At 32.6% G+C, this 21,676-nt stretch overlaps 2 protein-coding genes across 6 annotated transcripts in view; both read right to left on the reverse strand.

Moving 5' to 3' along the window:
• Window positions 1-19,327, reverse strand: part of LOC126888067 (armadillo segment polarity protein) — a 52,434-nt gene extending 33,107 nt beyond the window's left edge. For 4 of the 5 annotated variants that reach the window (XM_050656085.1, XM_050656089.1, XM_050656087.1 and 1 more), the window contains exons 1-9: window positions 19,190-19,327; window positions 18,782-18,839; window positions 13,043-13,333; window positions 12,262-12,980; window positions 12,016-12,201; window positions 9,321-9,575; window positions 7,178-7,192; window positions 6,938-7,108; window positions 6,511-6,826 (exon numbers count right to left, since the gene is read on the reverse strand). In XM_050656085.1, the coding sequence (XP_050512042.1) occupies window positions 6,511-6,826; window positions 6,938-7,108; window positions 7,178-7,192; window positions 9,321-9,575; window positions 12,016-12,201; window positions 12,262-12,980; window positions 13,043-13,333; window positions 18,782-18,815 (1,987 nt within the window). In that variant the 5' untranslated portion in view covers window positions 18,816-18,839; window positions 19,190-19,327. The remainder of the gene's footprint in view (window positions 1-6,510; window positions 6,827-6,937; window positions 7,109-7,177; window positions 7,193-9,320; window positions 9,576-12,015; window positions 12,202-12,261; window positions 12,981-13,042; window positions 13,334-18,781; window positions 18,840-19,189) is intronic. The other variant, XM_050656086.1, reaches the window with a different exon arrangement.
• A 155-nt stretch (window positions 19,328-19,482) lies between these two features.
• LOC126888626 (uncharacterized) overlaps window positions 19,483-21,676 on the reverse strand; it is a 169,734-nt gene continuing 167,540 nt past the window's right edge. The window contains exon 19 of the mRNA XM_050656982.1: window positions 19,483-19,799. Within this exon, the coding sequence (XP_050512939.1) occupies window positions 19,708-19,799 (92 nt within the window). The 3' untranslated portion in view covers window positions 19,483-19,707. The remainder of the gene's footprint in view (window positions 19,800-21,676) is intronic.

Below are 21,676 nucleotides of genomic sequence, written 5' to 3' on the forward strand. Positions count from 1 at the left end.
AATTGATTATCAATAATTAAATAACTTAGTAATATAAAAGCTCTTTTCGTATAGAGTATAGATTATAATTCCAGCAGCCGATGGATATTGAATGAACAATTTAGCAACAATTGAAATGTTAATTAAAAATCTACGGTCGCTATAATAACCACAATAATTAAGATACATAAGAATAACTATGGTAGGGGAGCAAAGTATGCTAAATGTGCAGTCACTCGAGCGTTATGGGGACCTATTGGGTTGTGAAGAGTAGGTCTTTAAACCAAAAAAAGTTAAGTAAAGTTTTCCATTTTGGCGGGCGCTTGCAATTTTTTAATTTAATTTTCCATTTCCAACAATCGTTTTTTCCGATTATAACGCCATCTATCCATAATTCGAAAAAATGTTTCGAATAAAAGTTACTTATTTTTACGTAAGGAATCCAAATCTGCAATAAAAAATGGGGGCTCCTATTTAAGATTTTAAAGTAACCCCCCTCCCCACCTCCGTGGGGGGTCGTGTTTGGTGCCATTAGATAGATTTTTTAAAAATATTGAATAAGTGTATTTTACAGTTTTTCGATCTGATGTTCATTTCGCGAAATATCGCGGGAGTCGTATTTAAAATAATAAATTTACCCCCCACCCCTCTCCCTGGTAAGTCGTGTTTGGTATCATTCGATAGATTTTTAAAAAATATTGAGTAAGTATTTTTTAGTTTTTCGATCTGTCATTTATTTCGCGAAATATTCGCTTTTTTCTTGTGAAACTTTGGGACTCACCCATTTCCTTACGTCCGGCTCAAATCGTCACGATTTTTGAAATATACACTCTTTTGCATGTAATTAACTTACCTTATCTTAATCTGACAATATCGAGTTTTTTTAAGGATAGATTTTTTTTTCGGGCCCCCCTTAACGAACTCCCCTGTGTTATGAGCCAATATATGGTAGAGGTACATCTGTAGGGTACCAGGTTTCTCACCATATGATAATCTGATGCGCTCGAGTAACTGCAAAAATCCCCGCTTGGGCTCCCCTACCACTATGATTTTTGTATAAAAAGACACTGTACCTATCTAATGTACTTTACAGAATTGAAATTGAACTATTTAAGCGGCCTTAGAAATATTTTAAAATTATAAACAATTTTTTGGCTTGTAAACAAATAGAATAATAATAATAATAAAAATAAAAATGTATACCATTTTTATTCATTCAGTTGCGGTGCGAAACCAAAACTGTCTTAATTTTTACTCAGATCAGAGAGTGCAGCCAGCACTCTTATCGAACCTCTTGTTAGAGGTTCATCAGAGACTGCATAGGCTGCTTTTCTCTGGCCCAGGTAAAAAATTTCGACATATCCATCTCCCACCGCAACTGACGAGATGGTAGTAGGTGCCTAGCGGCATCTGCTAAATAAAAGACTAAGTTTTTCAACCTAATAAAAATATTTGTAAATTAAATATTTTTAAAAGATTTTTAATTGAAAAACTTTATTGGCCCATTTCCTGGTGACAACCTCCAAGGCTTCTAAAAAATGCAAGCCAAATGGATGCTGCAGTGAAGACTAAAGGGAAGGAATTCTACACTATGCAATTCACAACCCCCGTCTACAGCGTGGTAAAGTTCCAACGGAAAATGGACCTAGTTACTCTATAGGAGTAATACTAATATAAAAATAAAAATGTATACCATTTTTATTCATTCAGTTGCGGTGCGAAACCAAAACTGTCTTAATTTTTACTCAGATCAGAGAGTGCAGCCAGCCCTCTTATCGACGATTTCACCTCTTGTTAGAGGTTCATCAGAGACTGCATAGGCTGCTTTTCTCTGGCCCAGGTAAAAAATTTCGACATATCCATCGACATATCATTTAGTCTTTTAAATAGAATAATCTCGGTAAATATTAAATTAAATTAAATTATGAAAACGGTATTAGAAAAAAACCGGCAGGATGTTTCTTTTAAAAGAAAAAACGTTTAATTGTGATAAGTGGTTCCTGAGATACAACCGGTCAAAGTTGACCGGCATTTACGGCAAAGATATAAACAATAGGATCATAATTTTCAAACCATCACCTTTTTGTTTTTGTCCTCTTTCTCCACACCAATTTTCATATCTTTAAAATACTCATAACATATATTATTATAATAAAAACTATCGATATTACGAGTAAAAATTGCCAAAATTAGCAAAATTTCAATCAAAAATTAGGTTGGAGAAAATGTAATCTCAAAGTTCAAAATCGGTATACGTTAAAAAAATGCATTTTCTCGGCTTCCCATGGAGCAATTTTCTTCATTCTTTTTTTGTTCCCAAGTAACTCGAGCCATCTAACTAACGCATTATTAAATGTCAAACTTGCTTTTGTTTTGTTATAACTCAATTTATTTATTATAACAAAAATTGTTGATTTGTTGAGAATATTTGTGTGTTTTAACGTTAAAAGGTACACTTGTTGTAAGTTTATCTAAAAAAAGTCTACAACTGGAAACAATATGTAGTTTTCTTTTCTAATAAATAAATTAATCTACTATAACAAAACAAAAGCAAGTTTGACATTTAATAATGCGTTAGTTAGATGGCTCTACTCGAGTTACTTGGGAACAAACAAAGAATTAAGAAAATTGCTCCATGGGAAGCCGAGAAAATGCATTTTTTTAACGTATACCGATTTTGAACTTTAAGATTACATTTTCTCCAACCTAATTTTTGATTGGAATTTTGCTATTTTTGGCAATTTTCACTCGTAATATCGATAGTTTTTATTATAATAATACATGTTATGAGTATTTTAAAGATATGAAAATTGGTGTGGACAAAGAGAACAAAAACAAAAAGGTGATGGTTCGAAAATTATGATCCTATTTTTTATATCTTTGCCGTAAATGCAGGTCAACTTTGCCCCGTTTTATCTGAGGAACCACTCATCACAATTAAACGTTTTTTTATTTTAAAAGAAACAGCCTGCCGGTTTTTTTCTAATACCATTTTCATAATTTAATTTGATTTAATATTTACCGAGATATTCTATTTGTTCATAAGCCAAAAAATTGTTTATAATTTTAAAATATTTCCGAGGCCGCTTAAATAGTTCAATTTCAATTCTGTAAAGTACGTTAGATAGGTACAGTGTCTTTTTATACAAAAATCATAGTTATTCTTATGTATCTTAATTATTGTGGTTATTAGAGCGACCGTAAATTTTTAATTAAAATTTCAATTGATGCTAAATTGTTCATTCAATTTCCATCGAATCTATACGAAAAGAGCTTTTATATTACCAAGTTATTTAATTATTGATAAACAATTACTTATCTAAAATTTTAGTTGAAAATTAAAGATTTTGTTGGAAAACCCGCATTTTCCGGGGAAAATTTTCGTTAAAGTAAATCGGGAAAACACGTCTCTATGCAGAATTTAATTACGGTGAATATTTATTTGGGCGTTTTTGGTTTAAGGTTAAAATCTTTGGAGTTATAGAACAAAAATTGAAAAAAAACACTATTTTCGGGCGCCATTTTGTTTATAAAAAGAGTAGCACACTACCCAAGTAGCACAATAAAAACATTTTAGTTTTATTTAAGGTTTATAAAGGTTTTATTGTGGTAAATAAGAAGATAATGGTTTTAAAGTTACCTTGTAGATATACTGCCAGAACTTTAAAACTGTTAAGCATTTGTAACTAGTTTTAAGTATCTAATATGAGTATCAAATAAGACTAATTAATCTTAATAGATAATTTGTCTTATTGTAGTTTTAAAATGGTTTATTCTCAGTTCACTTTAAAACTAGAAGAACTCCCGGACTGTTTGGTTTTATTAGATTCTAGTGTTACCTTCTAGTTTTATTGCAGTTTTGAAGATTCTGCTAATATGACTAATAAAACCTATTATTAAAACTACTTGATCTCAAGACTATTATGTCAATAAAACATATGCCTTAAAACTATTTATTTAGTTTTCTTTAAAGTTGCTTTCTTAAAAGCAATTAGTAGGCTATATTAAAACCAAACGCTCTTAACTGAATTAATTTGGTTATCGTAAAGACTAAACTATGCTTCTTGTTAGAAACAATAAAACTAAACTCACCCCCCCCCCCCTTCTTTTATGTCCAAAATGGTCGGCCATTTGTTTTAGAGCGAAACAGTGGTATAGAGTGTTGTATAAAAAAATGGAAGTACAGTTAGTATGGAAGAAATAAGTCGCAAGTACTTAAAATATAAACGGACTGGTCATTTTAAAAGAAAAATACAACACACACACCACTATGACGCCTCGAATTTAGGTTAGATTCACATTAAAACCGAGTGGCATTATTGACAGCAGCATTAAAACTAAACGGTTTTAATTCCAAGGCAACCTTGCTTTTATGTAGGATATTATGCTCTTGAAAAGGTATATAATAAAACCATTTGATCTTAACAATTCTCTGTCGATAGACCAAATAGTTTTATTTGGATTTTGGTCATATTGCTCTCTGGAGATGCTGAATGCCAAGATAGATTACAATATAAGGCTTACATAAAAATTATAAATAAGCGACTTAAAGACAAATTCGATTTATTTTAACATTAAAACATTAAAATTGTAGATAAAATTATTTTTCATTCAAATTAATATTTTTCGGATTTAAATTTTTTTATTATTTTTATTTTTTTAAACGCCAAAAGTCAGAAATTTTAGGGCGCGTGAGTTATTTAGACCTATTTTTGTTAACATTATCAATAAAGTTGGGTGCGCAAGTGTTTTTCTAGCCTGACTGTCCGAAATAACCAAGTATTTTTTATTATTTTATGGTTACAAATACGTATCTACCTATCATAACACATGTAAAAATTTGTTGGCCTATGTAGAGTATATGGGTTTAAAGAATCATTTAATATGGTAAATAGTCTTTAAAAGTCTCCATTTAAGAAACCTTTTTAAGTTTGCTATAAAACTACCTGCACTTAAAGTGTCTTTTAACATGGTTTTGAAAAGCACCTTCACAGCAGCTTTAAAACCAGTTGCTTAAGAAAACACAGTTTTAAGAAGGTTTTTATTTTTGGTTGTATTGATCTCTTTCAGAGTGGGCCCTTTTATGCTGAAGGCGGTTTTATTGCAACCTTAAGGTTTACTTTAAAACCAAATGGTTTTAATGTTAGTTTTATTCTACAGTTTTAAAGCATCCTTAAAAGACTTAATAAACCCGTTCGGTGCTACTTGGGTATGTGCGGACTTTGCATTTCTATATTATTAATATATACAATCATAAGATTCGATTCCAGCAATAAAATTGCTGGTAAATAACTTTTCCTTGTATTTTGCTAATTAGCCCAGAGTATAACCGCATAGGGTTCATTTTCGGAAAATTCTCCATATCGGGAGTATTCTCGAGAATATTTTCCGATTTTTCATTCTCGAGAATTTTACAACACTAATTTAAGACAACATGTTACTGACACATTAGTGAAGGTGGGAAGAGAAAAGATAGCACTCACAAAAATTAAAAATGGTCTGTAAATATCTCAATAAACAAAAAACCCACTGAAATAAGAAAAAGTATCTCCTAGAACAGAAAGAAGTGAAGAATTACAAAGAATGATGGAAGAACTAGATAGAGAATCGACAAAGATAGGACTGAATATGAATTACAGTAAAATAAAAACCATGACCAATCAACAAGAAGAACTAATAATTATAGTGGCACAGACAAGAATAGAACAAGTAAAAGAGTATATATATCTAGGACAAATCACTAGATTAAATAAAGAAAATCAAACCTAAGAAATAAAGAGAAGAATAAGATTGGCCTGGGCATCATTCGAAAAACTGTCTTATATTCTAAAGGATAGAAAATTCCCGCAATACCTAAAAACATTAAATCAATGTATACTCGCTGTTCTAATATATGGCTCTCAGACATGGACGTTTACAAAAGAAAATATGGAAAAAATAGCAAAGACAGAAAGATCCATAGAAAGACAAATGCAGAACATTAAACTATCAGACAGGAAAAGAAACGAATGGATCCGTAACAAAACAAAAGTGAAACATGTCTCTACCCAAGTAGCAAAGCTTAAATTGAAGTTCGCCGGACACACCCTACGGCAGAAGGATGAAAGACGGACTAAGATGATTATACATTGGGAGACCGTGGAACCACAAACGAAAAAGGGGAAGGCCACAGATGCGATGGTCGGATGACCTGAAAAAACACACTGGGTCAAATTGGATGCAAATTGCCCAAGATAGAGAGGCATGGAAGAAGGAAGAGGAGGCCTATATCCAAGGATGGATGTTTAGGGCTGATTAGATAGATAGATCTCCTAGAAAAAAAAGCAAACCGCAGAATTAGAATTGTAATTAAAATGCTACAAATCATTATATGACATAGTTATAAGGAAGCAAAGCAAATAACTTGAAACTGATGAATATAATTATCTTTACAATTGCATTGATAATGAATGAAGCATACAAAAAAGGGAAATCTTTTCATTTGGTATTATATCAGTGAAACCGGCTTAAAAGATACACATGTGTACAAACCTTCATTTCTTGAATGTAAAAGCTCAGTCAAGGGTGCAGTGGCTCCTTCTTGTTCTATCATCTCAGCTCCTTCTTTATCAGCTGCTAATTCACAAAGCACTCCTGCTGCAACACGTTGGATGTTTTCAATATCATTAAAGAGTAGCTGCACAAATATCGGTACAACCATCTGCTGTCTTATTATGGCACGATTATGGGACTCTCTTGACAGAATGTGAAGAGCTCCCACTGTACCCTCCACAATTTCTTCCATTCTCACACCATCTGCGTATGTGCCAGGAGGTTGGCTGCCGCCACTCGCAACACTTGCTCTTTGCTTGAAGAAGTAAAATTATAATTATTACATATATCAAATAATTTTTATATTATACTTATAATCTTGGATATGGCTTATTTTTAAAATAAAATACAATTTTATAATACTTACTCTCTGTGTATCTTGGAAAGCTCTCATCAACAGCTGTACAAGATGATGTATGGCACCATGTTCTCTCAATGGGGCATGATTGGCAGGACATAAAGCCAAATTTCTGATCAAACCAATCACTGCTTTCACCAATGGCCAACGGGAAGGTGGGTTCAACAGTTTTACTATAATCTATTAAAAAATCACAGTATCAGTACAATAAAATCATCAAATTTATGTACTACTATAAGATTTACTCACCGTGTTTGCAAACACCTACAAATAAAATTGTAAATGTTATATTAATGCTCGAACCACACTCGTCGCAAAAAGTATCGCATAAACGTATTAAATCTAGAAGATTTGATTAGTATCTTCAAATTTTTTTGGAAATGCCAGGGAATGAAATGTAGTAATATTTAACAGTGGTGTCTTCCAGTAAATCAAAAATCAAAGACTAACAGGCCAAAAAAATGAAAAGAATTATTATTCAACAAAAATGAAAAATACAAAACTATGAAATAAGGAATTTCAAGGACAAATTGAACATTTTAGTATCTGGTATTAGCGTTCTCTGTGGAAGGCTTCTTATTAGAGACTAGATATGTACTTCAAATCAAAAGTTTCCCATTCTTCCGTTAAAACATTTCCCAGTTCATCAAGGTTATCTGGAGCGATAATACGGGTCTTTATGAGTCTTTCTAGGTAGCCCCATACACGCTCAATTGGGTTTAGGTCTGGGCTGACTGCTGGCCCACCGAGAATTTAAATACCAACCCCTTGAAGATGTTACATTGTTATTCTAGCAACGTGCAGGCGAGCGTTGTCTTGTATAAGAACGAAATTATCTCCAATAATTCGAACAAAAGGCACAGCATTTTCTTCAAGATTCTCTCTTACATACCAATCCAGATGCCTCCCCGTATCATAATTGGGCCATCTCTTACGCTGGCTCTGATTCCAAAGGCACCTAACCTGTTTCTAACTGAATTGTGACTTATTCGAACATTACAGACTGTGGAAAGATTATTTCACAGTTGTCTAGCAGTAACATGACATGTATGGAAAGTCTGCAGATGTAAATATAACGGTAATAAACGGGGTTCATGCGCCTGGGACGTCCTGGAGCTGGTCTTCTTGTTTAACCTCTAGCTTCTCTATACCTTCTTAAAACTCTTGGAACGCTGGACTGGTGGACTCCCATAACATCAGCAACATATGGCTGCGATCGTCCATCTCCAATGAAAGCTCTGATTTGGGCTGTTTGTTCTAACATTAAATTACTAATTTTTTCTAAGAACGCACCTCCTCATTGAAAAATCAAGCAGACAGTGCACAGACCAAATTCTTAACACAAATGTCCAAAATAAATACAGTAAAACCTCCGTTAACTGAAACATCGTTTAACCGAAATGGCAGACAGTTTTAATATTCTCATTAATAAAAAGTAAATTTAAAAAAAGCAATAAAATTAAGGAAAATGAACATGTTTAGAGTATTTTTTAAAGAAATCTTCTAATTTCTTTTCTGTTTTCCTTTGGCAACGATGTTTTGCAGCTATATCTCTCCAATAATGTAATTTGATACAAGAATAAAAAAACAATGTTATTTTTAACTGAAATTCTTATCCGAAACGGCCTCCCCCCCCCCAATTATTTCGGTTAACGGAGGTTTTACTGTATTCTCTCTTATCAACGTCTTGTTTACTTTTTTTTTTGGAAAAACACGCTATAACCCTTCCGTTGCGGATGACGTCCTTCGACGCCATCGGTATATAACTTAATTTAATGTATAGTCAGCCTAAAGTAAACGACGTCTTTCAACTCATCGGCAGCGAAAGGATTAACTGAAAATGTTATGGGTTTCTAGACACCTAAAGGAGACCATAGACAAGTATACTAACATTTTACTAAAAATTAAATAATTACTTTTAAACCGTTTTGTTTTAAAAATTATGCGATACTTTTTGCGGTTAGTGTATTTATACAAATTGGTTTTGTTACATTCTTAGCCAAATTTCAAATAATATAAAACATATTTTTCAGTCTGTCAAGACTCAATTAAAACTATTCAATTTTGAATAAAACTCAATTACACCAAAAAAAAATATGCTTCATAGTGCTGAATTGTTACTATCACTACAAAAATATGGGTATCTTTGAAGAAAATTTGTCAATGAACATTGTGGATTACAGTGAATAAACCCAGTGGTTAGAAGGAAATCCTATCCTAAGTTGCAATTGTAGGGCTAGAATTTTTCTAAACAGTGATAAAGTTTTTTTAGTGTATGTAAATACTAAGGCCAAAAAATAGTAATGGAAATAACTTTGTTTACTATATAAAAGAAGAAACCTTACTGTCTGCATCTTGCCAAGTATGTTATTTAAATTTAAGAACAACAAACCTGCATGCCGTAGTTGAGTCTAACAGCATTCTGTGCCATTTCTGATTCCACATGTCTGGATGTCAAATGACGCAGTGCACAAACAGCTGGTTCCGTGATTTCTTCTCTATCTCCTGCACTGACTATAGTGCGCACAAGTGCATCAACCCCTCCCACTTGGCACACAGTTACTTTATTGCGCTGATTGTTACAAGTCAGATTGGAAAGGATACCAGCAGCACATGTCACTACATTGACATCAGAAGATGCTAATACCTAAAAAAGTTGAACTTATAAATACACAATAATAAATAAATACATATTATTTAACACTTTCAATGCTACCTGTCACCAAAGGGAATTTTGCTTAGTTGAGCTAGGTGCTACTGTAGCTAGGACCATGATTCTTTACCCGTGCATCATCATTTAAAGTTTACGAAATTAGTCGGAAATTTACTCCACGCAACAGCCAGTGACAGAAGGTTGTAACTTTATGTAAATTAATGGCACACTTACCATAACATTTCAAACTCCAATATAAAATTAGCTGTGAAAATAACTGTTTTGTATAATGTTGTGTTGTGTATAATATAAATAACTAAATGTAAAAACAGGACAAAAACAGCAAACTGACAGTCACAAACAAACAAATAAGAAACGTCACATATTGTACTTAAAATCTGAAAACGTCCCCAAGCATCTTTTTTGTATCTATCTCTTTTCAATGTACTGAGTCTAGAGCGTTCATAAAAATAACATGTGTCTTTACTTAATAACAGGCGGTAGCTGGTTTGTTTTTAGTTTCATGCATGGAAGACAATGATGCTAGATAAAAAGTATGTGTTTTATCTGGCCAGGTGTTAATGACGCATGGGTAAAGAACCCTGGACTCAACTGTATAAGGTGTTTTGTCCTACTTCAGTCTACTGCATAGTTATTTCTTGTTTTGCAGGCACATATATTTAGACTGCTGCATAATACACACAGCAGCAAAATTAACGGAACACCTTAAAAATGGGTCATTGAATTTAATAAACCTGTTGTCCGATTTGAGTGATTTTTTTAGTATGTTATAGCCTTATTATTTAAGAAAATCGATGTAATAATATTGTTGCTAGACAGGTAAGTGTCATTTTATACCGGGTGTAACAATCATACTGTGTTTTTTTCTCAAAGTTCACTGCACCCTGTGGAATATTCTAGCATTTACAAAATACTGGAATTAAAACATAACTTTAGCCTCAGGTTTTCTTAAAACCTTAAAAGTTCGGAATACCCTGTGGAATATTCTAGTATAAAATATTGAAATTAAAACTCAATTGTAGCCGTAGGCTTTCTAAACATTTTGTTTTTTTAATTTATTCGCTTATGTTCCATAATAAAAGAGATATATTATGTACTTTTATAATTACAAATGAGGTATGCTATTTGGTCTTGATCAATGTCATTCCAAATCTCGAGAGCTACTGTTTTTACCTCTTATAAGGTTCTATGAGGCAAGGCAAATGCTGTCGTAGTCTTCTGCCAATTATGTCGCACAAATATTCGATCAGGTTAAGATCTGGACTATGCTATGGCCAATTTAAAGTCCAAAGATTTACCTGTTGTAAATATTTGATTACAGTTTGTGAACGTGAGGTCTTGCATTATCGTTCATTAGCAAAAAATTGTTACCAATGTAAGGAGTCGATAGCATGGTAGCAAGTCCTTCACTATGTAAGATCACTGCTTGAAATTTCTTGTAGCGTGTTCCATTTCCACGAAACATAAAAAAAAAAAATACGGACTTAATTGAAACTTTAAATAATAAATCTACTAATTTTCACAACAAACCGACAACAAACAGACACTTTTTGACTGTTAACAATTTGACATCTATTAAATTGTTAATTTCTCATAGCCTACTTTAGGCTTGTCTATTAAACCATGCAGAAAATGAGGATTTATTGATGAAAAACACAGCTAGTTGTTAACGTACCTAACTTTTTTATTATCCAACATAAGTAAATGAATCAAAAAAGAAAATGTTAATAAAGCCTAAGGCTACAATTGAGTTTTAATTTCAATTTATTATATGTGCTAGAATATTCCACAGGGTGTTCCTAACTTTACGAAAAAAACACAGGATGATTGTTACACCCGGTATAAAATGACATTTACCTGCCCCTAGCAACAATATTATTACATCGATTTTCTTAAATAAGGCAATAACATACTAAAAAAATTACTCAAATCAGAGAACAGGTTTAGGAAATTCGAGACATCTAACATGTCCCGTTTTTGAGGTGTTCCGTTAATTTTGCTGCTTAGTATTATGAATAACAATGTAATTTATGTTGTAAGAATATTTGTTGTGTTCAGATATAATTTTTTAGTTTTAATTTTTTTACATTTCTTTGTGAAGATTCTTATAAGTTCAGTTTTCTAAGATTCCTGATGCTTTTGGATTTTAGGTGGATATAAGAATTATCACACTAGTAAAGACCAGTCACACCTTTAGGCATTTAACTTTTTATGCCCTACTCCAAGCCAAAATTAATCTAAATTTTATTTTTTGACTTTCCTTCAAGATAGTTAGGATAACATTAATATAAAGTTTTCAAATTTCATATTGGCCCCACACTAAAGTAACTGAATATATAAGTAGCACAAATAATCAGTAACTAATAATTGAGTGGCAGCAAAACATTTTTAGTTTCAGATGAAGAATACTTACTTGTACCAAAGATTGCAATAAGCTTTCTAGACCATCAACTTTTGTAGCAGCATCTGATAGATTTCGCAATGTCCATAGACAATTTTGAACCAATCTTGTGCTTGGATTTCCCAAGTGCATTGCCAAAGCTTGCATTCCTCCTGCTTCAACTATAGCAGGTTTGTTACTGGCACAAACTGAAAGAACCTACAAAATAATTCCATAATTAGCAATTATTGTCTGAATAATATTCTTTAAGTGACTTACTTTCAGAACTCTAGAAGTAGTCCACAACAACTTCTCATAATCGTAAGATCTCATGATTCTGACCAATTCAATAGGTCCTTGACTTGCCAAAATGATCAACTTGCTCTCCTGGTTACCATAAGCCAAAATTTGTAAGCAATCAGTTACAATTGACAAAAATTTGACATGGTTTCTTTGGAGTAGTGCAACCATCTTTTGCAAACCACCTGCAAGTCTAACAGCCATCTTTGATCCATCTTGATGTAATAAAAGGTTGTGAAGGGTGGTTATAGCATAGACAAGAACACTTTCTACAGGAGAACTGAGCAACTTTACAAGTGCTGGAATACCTCCGCTTTTAAAAATAGCAAGTAAACCTTGTCTGTGGTGTGATAACTTGTGTAGGGTACCAACAGCTCCTTTGGTAGTCTCTAAGTCATTAGAGTTTGATATAGCTCTCACTAAGGCAGCTACCATTTGAGGACTGTTCATAATAGCATGTCTAGATGCTTCCTTCTTAGATAGTTGGTGGACCATCATAGCTGCCTGGGATACTACTACTTGGTCTTCATCATTAAGGAGCTTGATCAATTCTGGTATGGCCCTGGTTGCAAGGTCAGCATCATCTTGATAGTTAATAAGATTAACTACAGCATGCTTGAGCATTTGACTAGGTTCTGCCAGACGTTGAACTGCTGTTTGATGATTAGGATCAAACTGTGTGGAAGGGATTTCAATACCTGCATGACATACAACACAAATTGTAATAAATAATATTTGCACATCCTCATAAATAATTTACCTTCATCCAAAGTTTCAGGAAACATGGCAGCTCTAACTCTTTGGGACCTAGTATGATTCAGTTGATTATTCATGTCATCAACTTGCTCTTGTGTAAAACCCTGGTAGGGTTGATCCAAATCAAACAGATCCATTTCTTCCTCCTCTTTACCTGTCAGTGATGGAACCTGTGTAGCAGCCCCAGACTGAATGCCAGAGTCTCCCATGTATGAATTCTGCTGCCATAGTAAAGTCTGTTCTTTAGAAGACTGCATGGGCAGGTCATTAGGACCCTGATGGTAGCTTTGAGACACTGTATAAATAAATAATTTCATTAATAAAAAATAATTGAAAGATTAATGCCCAGTTGCACGAACAGATCTTAAGCTTAAGTAGAGAATATCATAAGAATTAATATAATATAATTATAATATATTACAATAAGAATACCATAATATAATAATAGATATAATTAATAATAAGGTAAGAATGTAAAATTATGGTGCAACGTAAATGATACTCAAAGGAGGCCCTATCTATAAGTAGAGCTTAGCTAAGCTGGAGCTTAAGATCTGTTGGTGCAACCAGGCATAAGAATTGCATTTTATTGTAAAATAAAACATTTTTGTTGTACAGTTTAATTATTTACACAATTTGCCATTTCTTTATCATAATTTCATTTTTTACCTGTTTTGCATATAATTAAACATTTTAAGTAGTAACAGAGATGCACATAAAATGACATTGTTAATGAAATTTAACTGGGGTCTCACAAAATAGTGAATTAGAAAGAAGAAAAAACAAAAGTAAAAAAACTAAAGTTTATTATAGCAGCAGTACCGGGGTGACAGGGCTGTGTACTATGATATCCTAGAATGATATTCGCATATATAGTCCGTCCGCTATAACTTTTCCCATGCGGTACGATTCATTTTCATAAACGAACGTCGATGTGTATATACATTTTGTATACTGTATACTATATACTACACACATCGGCGTACGTTTCACTTTCTGTTTTGACTTAAGGCTATGGGTACATAATTCGCAAATATTTTACGTGTATCCCTACCTTTTCTGTCTTTACACGGCAAATTACGTGTAGTAAAATTCACACTGGTATGGATATGTAAACATTACTAGAATGTCATTCTACTTGAAAATGTCATCATTAATTTAAAGAGATGGGTTTTGAATGTTCTTGGATAACTGTTATTTTTATAATTGGAAATTATTAATTCAGTTAATAAATGTGATAATTTTTTTACTAACTATGTATTCAGTGATTGTAATAATTTATTTGTACAACAAAGGCCAATACACAATCGAGAAAAGAGGAAAAGTGTTAAAGTGATTTTTTAATAATATATTGTTATGGAACGCTTACAGTTTTGAACATCTTTAACAACAAAATACTTGGATCACAGAATATATTATCCTGATGTATTCTCTGCTTGGATCTTCCACAAATAATACACAATAAATAACTTTTTATTAAGTTCACGTCTTAAATCAATTATTTATCAAATACACTATATTTCAATAATATTTAATCAATAACTCAACATATTCCCGATGCAATGTCAAATATTTAAAATTGTCACTGATTGTCAGTGTCTGACTGACAATATATGCTGACAATATTATATTCGGCTGAGTGCGTTGTAAGACAAAGATAGATTTGGAAAATATTACCACGGCATTGTGTTTATTTTTTTCGAATCCTGAAAAAACCAATAAATCTTTTTGAAAAATTTAAACGCAGAATGAAAGACTAAATTATTACCGAGGGCCGAAAGTCCCTTCGAATAAATAAAAAGTTTATTTTGAATGATATATTTGAAATTAAAAATCACACTAAATTCTCTCTTAGTTTTTCACCCCTGTAACTTATTAAAATAAACATTATAGAAGTTCTCAGGGACTTTCGGCACTCGCTAATAACGTGATCTTTCATTCTGCGTTTAAATTTTTCAAAAATATTTATTAGTTTTCTCAGGATTCGAAAAAAATGAATCCCCATTTGAATAGCATTGCAGCCGAAAATACGTACCGATCCTCTTAATTTGATTGAAAATTAATCGTACTGCGTGGGAAAAGTTATAGCAGACGGACTATAAGTAAAAAAACCTGTGTTCTCCACTAATCCATTTTTGATTCTCATTTTTGACATTTTGAAATCCACTATAGGTATGAAGATGCCACTGTCTTTCAGATATCGCCTGGTGAGAATAGTGGCGAAATTTCAAAATGAACATTTAGAGATAATCTTATTTGAAGTTTTGGTGAAACTGCTAAATAGTATAACTTACTAATATGCAGTGCTGTTTTTGTAACGGTATGCACTGGTAGGCCATACCGGTACCTCTTGGGACAAAAAATAAGAAAAACAACAAAATTATAGACAAATTCCTGAATTTTTCCTTGCTCCCAAATAGCTTTAAAACGACCTTATTGAGGCTAAATTTAAAAAAATTTCCTGGGTACGGACCCCCTTATGAACACTCCCCAGACCCCCGAACATTGTGTACCGGAACCTATATTGTTACAAAAACAGCTCTGCTAATATGTAATCATTTTGCAAAATTTTTCTAATAATATGCTTTCTAGGTATTTAAACCAATTAAGTAGTAGAAGTAATTTTATTTGAAGAAAAGATAAACATTGTATTTATTTTAGATTTTTTTTGCGTTACGTCATTATTGCATTATCGAGGATGTTTAATTGGATGTTTCGCCACTATACTTTGCTACTACTACGCTACAACAGTTTGGTTTTTGCATCAAATAACATATTTTATTGTACAAACCAAAAACTTATTCACAAAATGAAAGTAAGTACAATAGAAGTACATAGAAAAATAACAAAATAAGATCTTAAGTAATGATTATTAACATTATCTCTCTTAACAAGAAAACGATAAACATGATAAAAAATGAAAAGTAAGCAGAAAAACCATGAGTAGTAAAATAAAATTCATTATTTCACTTACGTTTCATATTTCAAGGTACTGAAGAACTGTGGGCAAAAGGAATTGATTTATTTTGTAAGAGATTTTGCAAGTCATCAAACTTCTTTTTAGAAATGGATAATGGTTCTCGATACAGTGGAACCAAAGAATACTGATCCAAAGTGCATAGTTGCTTTCTTGATTTTCTATTTCTAAGTAAGACCAGTCTTTTCTAAAGGAAAGACGTCTTTGCTGTATTTATTGACTATGAGAAGGCCTTTGATCGAGTACAACATCACAAATTAATTAAAATACTAAAGGATAAAGGAGTTGATAGTCAAGATGTACGAATCATAGAAAAATTATACTGGCGTCAAACAGCGACAGCTTGCATAAATGGAAAATCAACAGAAATATGAAAAATACAAAGAGGCGTCAGACAGGGTTGTATACTGTCCCCACTGTTGTTCAATTTGTATTCAGATAGAATATTTAAGGAAGCGCTGCATAATTTGGAATGGGGTGTGAAGGTTAATGGAATTCTGATAAATACAATCAGATATGCAGACGATACAGTTATTTTAAGTGGTGATATGAATGGATTACAACACCTTTTAAATGCCATTGACAGAGTGGGAAGAGAGTTTGGCCTAAATATAAACTGTTCAAAAACAAAGTACATGGTATTTAGCCGTTTGGCCCATCAAGATTCAGGGTTATATGTTGATGGTCATATGATTCAAAGAGTACCCAGTTTTAAATATCTTGGTTGCCATATTACTGAACAACTAGATCCAGATAAAGAGATACAATGTAGAATCGAGATAGCCCGCACGACATTTTTAAAAATGAGGTCATTCTTCTGTAATGATACCTTGCAACTTCAACTTCGAAAGCGCATGATTAAATGCTACATTTGGTCAGTCCTCTTGTATGGTGTCGAAGCATGGACATTAAAAATATCCACCATTAACCGTTTGGAGGCCTTTGAAATGTGGCTGCACAGACGTATTCTAAAAATACCATGGACGGCTATGCTGACAAATGTGGCAGTCCTTAAGAGAGCAAATGCTACCCGTGAGCTGCTTGATAACATCAAATATAGAAAGATGGCCTATTTTGGACACGTAGTAAGGGGAGACCGGTACAATATTCTTCAACTTATTATGATGGGTAAAATCGAAGGACGCAGAGGAATTGGTAGAAAGCAGGCCTCTTGGTTGAAGAATATCCGGGAGTGGACAGGAATAAAGAAAGCAGAACACCTATTTAGAATAGCTCGAGACAGAGACAGTTTCGCCATGTTAATCGCCAACGTCAAGGGGACTTGATAGGGCACGTTAAGAAGAAGAAGTAAGACCAGTTGAAACTGAGTTTCTATGTAAGACGTTGTTTAAAAAAACACACAAACAACAAGACCACACAGACAAAAGTGCACATTCGCCACTATTGCACATTGCACTACTATTTTTAAAGATAATAGTTCAATGTTAAAATACGTGGAAGCACGGCGTAATTGAAGATTCGCCTGTGTTGATATAAAGTTTCGTTACGTTCCTAAAGAAAACAATTTAAGAAGTGGCAATTCATCGTTAATGCATCAAAATAGTTGACAAATTCACAATAAAATAAAGAGGGCATATTTAGATATCGGTTGATGGACTTAACTCAAAAACATTGATTTTCGGGTTTCGCCACTATTGTTCTCACTAGGCGATATATCCCCTTTCTCTACAAAATGGTGCTTCTTAATACTTATAATGAATTTCTGTCAAAATGTCAAAAATGCCTATTTATGGACATGTCCGCTTTCTCTTTCTCACCGAATCAATTAATAGTGAGACCAACTTTGCTGTATGCATGTGAAACTTACACAATGATTTAGAAAGAAGAAGAAAAAGCTAGGAATTTGTGAGAGAAAATCTTGAGAAAAGTTTATGGTGGTACTTATAAAGGGGGCTAAAGGGGAATGACATAGAAGAACAAACCATGAGCTAATGGAGATGTATAAGAGACCTAAAGTAACATACAAAAAACGGCACAGAGAGTTAGATGGTTAGGACATGTTTTATGAATGCCAACAGAAAGAAACGTCCTAAGAGTGTTGCAAGCAGGAGAACACAGGAAGAAAAGAAGAGGGAGACCACAAAGGAAGTGGATTGATGCCATAGGGATTAATAGAAGAAATGGGAACAAGGGACTGCAGCTTGAGAAAATATCAATAAAATTTAGGGTTGCTCTTCACCATTGGCGATGATCATCGTATGATTGTCTATGATCGTCACAACCATCTTGCAAGTGTAAACACAATCGTTTAACTCAAAAACTTATTATTTACTAATCAGCAATTCTCTTTGAAGCGTTTCTAAAGGCCGACAATTCACGAATCATAGACAGTCATGGGTGATCATAGACAGTTATGTAGAGGGGCTAGTCATTACCTATTATACAAATTTCATAAAATGAACTTTATTTTCATGTATTAGGTATTTTTATAATCTACTGTTGTAATGATAATGGAAGAATCCAAAAAATTGGATATGACGATCAAAGGTAATACTAAACAGTTTAGGTATAATAGTGAAAAAACAAATAACTAAAATAAAAAATCGAAGTAGGTATTATGACTACTTATGTCCAATAAACTGTCAACACAACTTATTATGGATCAAAAGGAATCTTCTAAACCTCATCATTAAAACTTTCACATTTCTAGAATAAGAAACAAAAATGAAAAAAAGAATTCCTAGGATTTATTTACTTCATTTCCTGTATCAAGTTATTTAATCTAAATAGAAAAAAAATACTTACTTGGTCTATTTTGGTTAGACTGCATGTAACTCATGGTGATCTGGTGAGATTGTCACACCTATGGAATACAAAAATCCACTTCTTAGAAATATTAGTCACTGTGTACAATTCTGTTAATTAGCATATACATTGAACAAATTTATTGCTTTTTATTTACTGTTTAACCTACATAAATAAGAAAAACCAAAAAGTGCAAAGCTATGATAATAGATACTAGTAAATAGAATAAAAATATGTAAACAAGAGATTATGTCTCTCGAGGAATGCACCTTACGACTACATAAAGAGATAAGAATCCACCATGTTGTATACAAATTCATTGGGGTTCAACGACTTTTTATGGAATATTAAATGAACTATAAAAAATATGTATATAAAAAAATTAAAGATAATTGATATATTCCTTACCTTACACCAAAAACACAATAGTTTATACTATTTTTCACTTTAACTTTTACTCACAATTTACAAAACACACCGCACCCCAATTTACAGAGCTGAGAACTAAGAAAAGTACGTTTTACACCACTAACGATCCTTGATCAAATTGTCAAAAAGTCAAAATTAAAATATTTTATTCCTGTGGTAAAATTAGTTACATTTAGTTTAATGTAAAAAAAATAATAATAGAACTATTAATCTATTTTATTAAAAAATAAAGTAAGAATATAACAATTATAAAAATATAAATAACGTAAGTATATAATTATTTGTATGCTGTAAATCCAACTTTCTACTTAGCGCCATCTATTTGACTAATTTGAACGAAGAGTATTTGATCATAGAATTCTACTTGATTTATAGTGATCTATGATTAGAACAGTCAAAAAGAAAAAAAATGTAATATTTTAATTTTATGTACTTAAAAATTTGATAATATCTATGTTCAAATAACATTCGTATTCTCAACTCGTAATATTTCTTTGTTAACAATATAATAAAGAAGCTGGGGGCAACGTAATCATAGAGTGCCCTGATAATGGAGCCGGTAAACAGCCTAAACCTCGAACCCAAGTTTCTAAAAAGATAAAAAGGGATAAGTTAGTCATACACATATACATATATGTACCTACTAAGAAAGATAAACTTAATTCAATTGGTAAAATATAGAAGTTCCGTTTTAAACAAAAAATTGCTTCTAATGTGGGAGATCCAGACAAGAGGAGCCAAAGGTTTGCTGCACATTTAAAACAGAATACCTGTACAGAGAAAGCCCAATATTATCAGGATTAGGTACGCAAACCGTATAGTATCATATTTTAATATAGTTTTTCCATTTTATCTTTTCCCATGCGTCATGATTTATTTTCAAAAAATTCAATCAAAACAAAGTGAAACATAGGTCGATGTTTATATACCTATAGGTACCTACACATCGACGTACGTTTCACTTATGTTTTGACTTAGTTTAGTTTGTTTGAAAATGAATCGTGACGCATGGGCAAAGATAAAATGGAACAACTATACATAAAATAAATGCTTTTTTTTAATGCAAGCACCAAAATAACTGCAACTTTACATTTGGCACTTGTTGCCCGAAAAATATCTAGGTACCTATAGGTACAGTCGGGCAAAAAGAACTAGGGGAGAGTTGGATAAAACGGGATAGTCTGATAAAACGGGATACCTAGCCTAGAGACCCAACTAGTGCTGCTATCAATCAGACAACGACGAAAATTTGTTCTCAGTCGTCATTTTAACATTCTCAGTTCGTTTTACCTCGATGCCACTATTTGATGAAAAGTTGTTGTGTTTAGAATTGTTTGACTCTTTTTTTTTGGTATATTGTACTTTTAAGTGCGTTTTCTACATTATATATTGCCTGTAGTGTTGCCAATCGCATTTCTCTAGATTATCCGATGATCGCTCGAAAAATATCCGATTTGTCACGAAAAGGTACGCTAGGTCAAAAATTATTCTGTTATTAAAATCAATGTTGCCAATGTTATTCTTTTAGTCCCCTTAACAACCGTCAAATAACAAAATCCGTTGTTCGTACGCCAATCAGTTGATTGTAATCAATTATCATTATGATAATTAACATAATTGATTGATTAATTAATTATTAATTATCAATTAACGTAACAATTAGGGAGCGTTCAAGTATTACGTAACGCGATTTTTGAAGATTTTTTACACCCCCCCCCCAACCTTCGTTACGCAATATTTGAACGCTCCCTTATTAACATAATTGATTAATTAATCAATTAATCTCATAATTGTAATCAATTATGTTTTCAGCAACCTAATCAAAGTTGACATTGACAGTAATTAAATATTTGATAATGATCAGTTGATTCCATTTCTGATTAGCGTTCGAACAACCGGCCCTTTAATCTACTGGATTCTCTATTTCACGGTTTAAAAATTTTCGTTTATAGATGAAAATCTCGTATCCTAGCTGATTATTACCTAATTCATGTATGTAAATACTATTTACCAGTGTTGCCAATCGGCGGATAATTATCCGATTTGCGTACCTTTTTGAGAGTTGTCGTATCTTCTTCGTACCTTTACATAAATCGGATATTTGCGGATATTTTTCAGTGTATCTACCATCGACTAAAACTTTCTCATCCATATATTCTCAACACCAACAATACATTAATTTTGTTTGGTTCCACCCAAAATTTTATAAATAGCCTATACTGGATGAATGTTAGTGACATCCGATACTTTTCATCTTTTGACAAAAGGGACATGTGCCGATTCTTTTGTTTAGAATTTAAATGCCCAAGTGCATCCACTTAAGGCATACTAATCCAATTCAAATTTCAAAAACCGTCTGCCGTCCGATGTTATTTATGAGTTTTTAGTTTTTAGTCTTTAAACTTATGAAACTTATTTTCATTTTATGTAGTGCAGTGCTTCAGTAAACGTTTCCAGATTTCTCGG

Source organism: Diabrotica virgifera, chromosome 7, assembly GCF_917563875.1.
Source record: "Diabrotica virgifera virgifera chromosome 7, PGI_DIABVI_V3a".
Lineage (NCBI taxonomy): Eukaryota > Metazoa > Arthropoda > Insecta > Coleoptera > Chrysomelidae > Diabrotica > Diabrotica virgifera.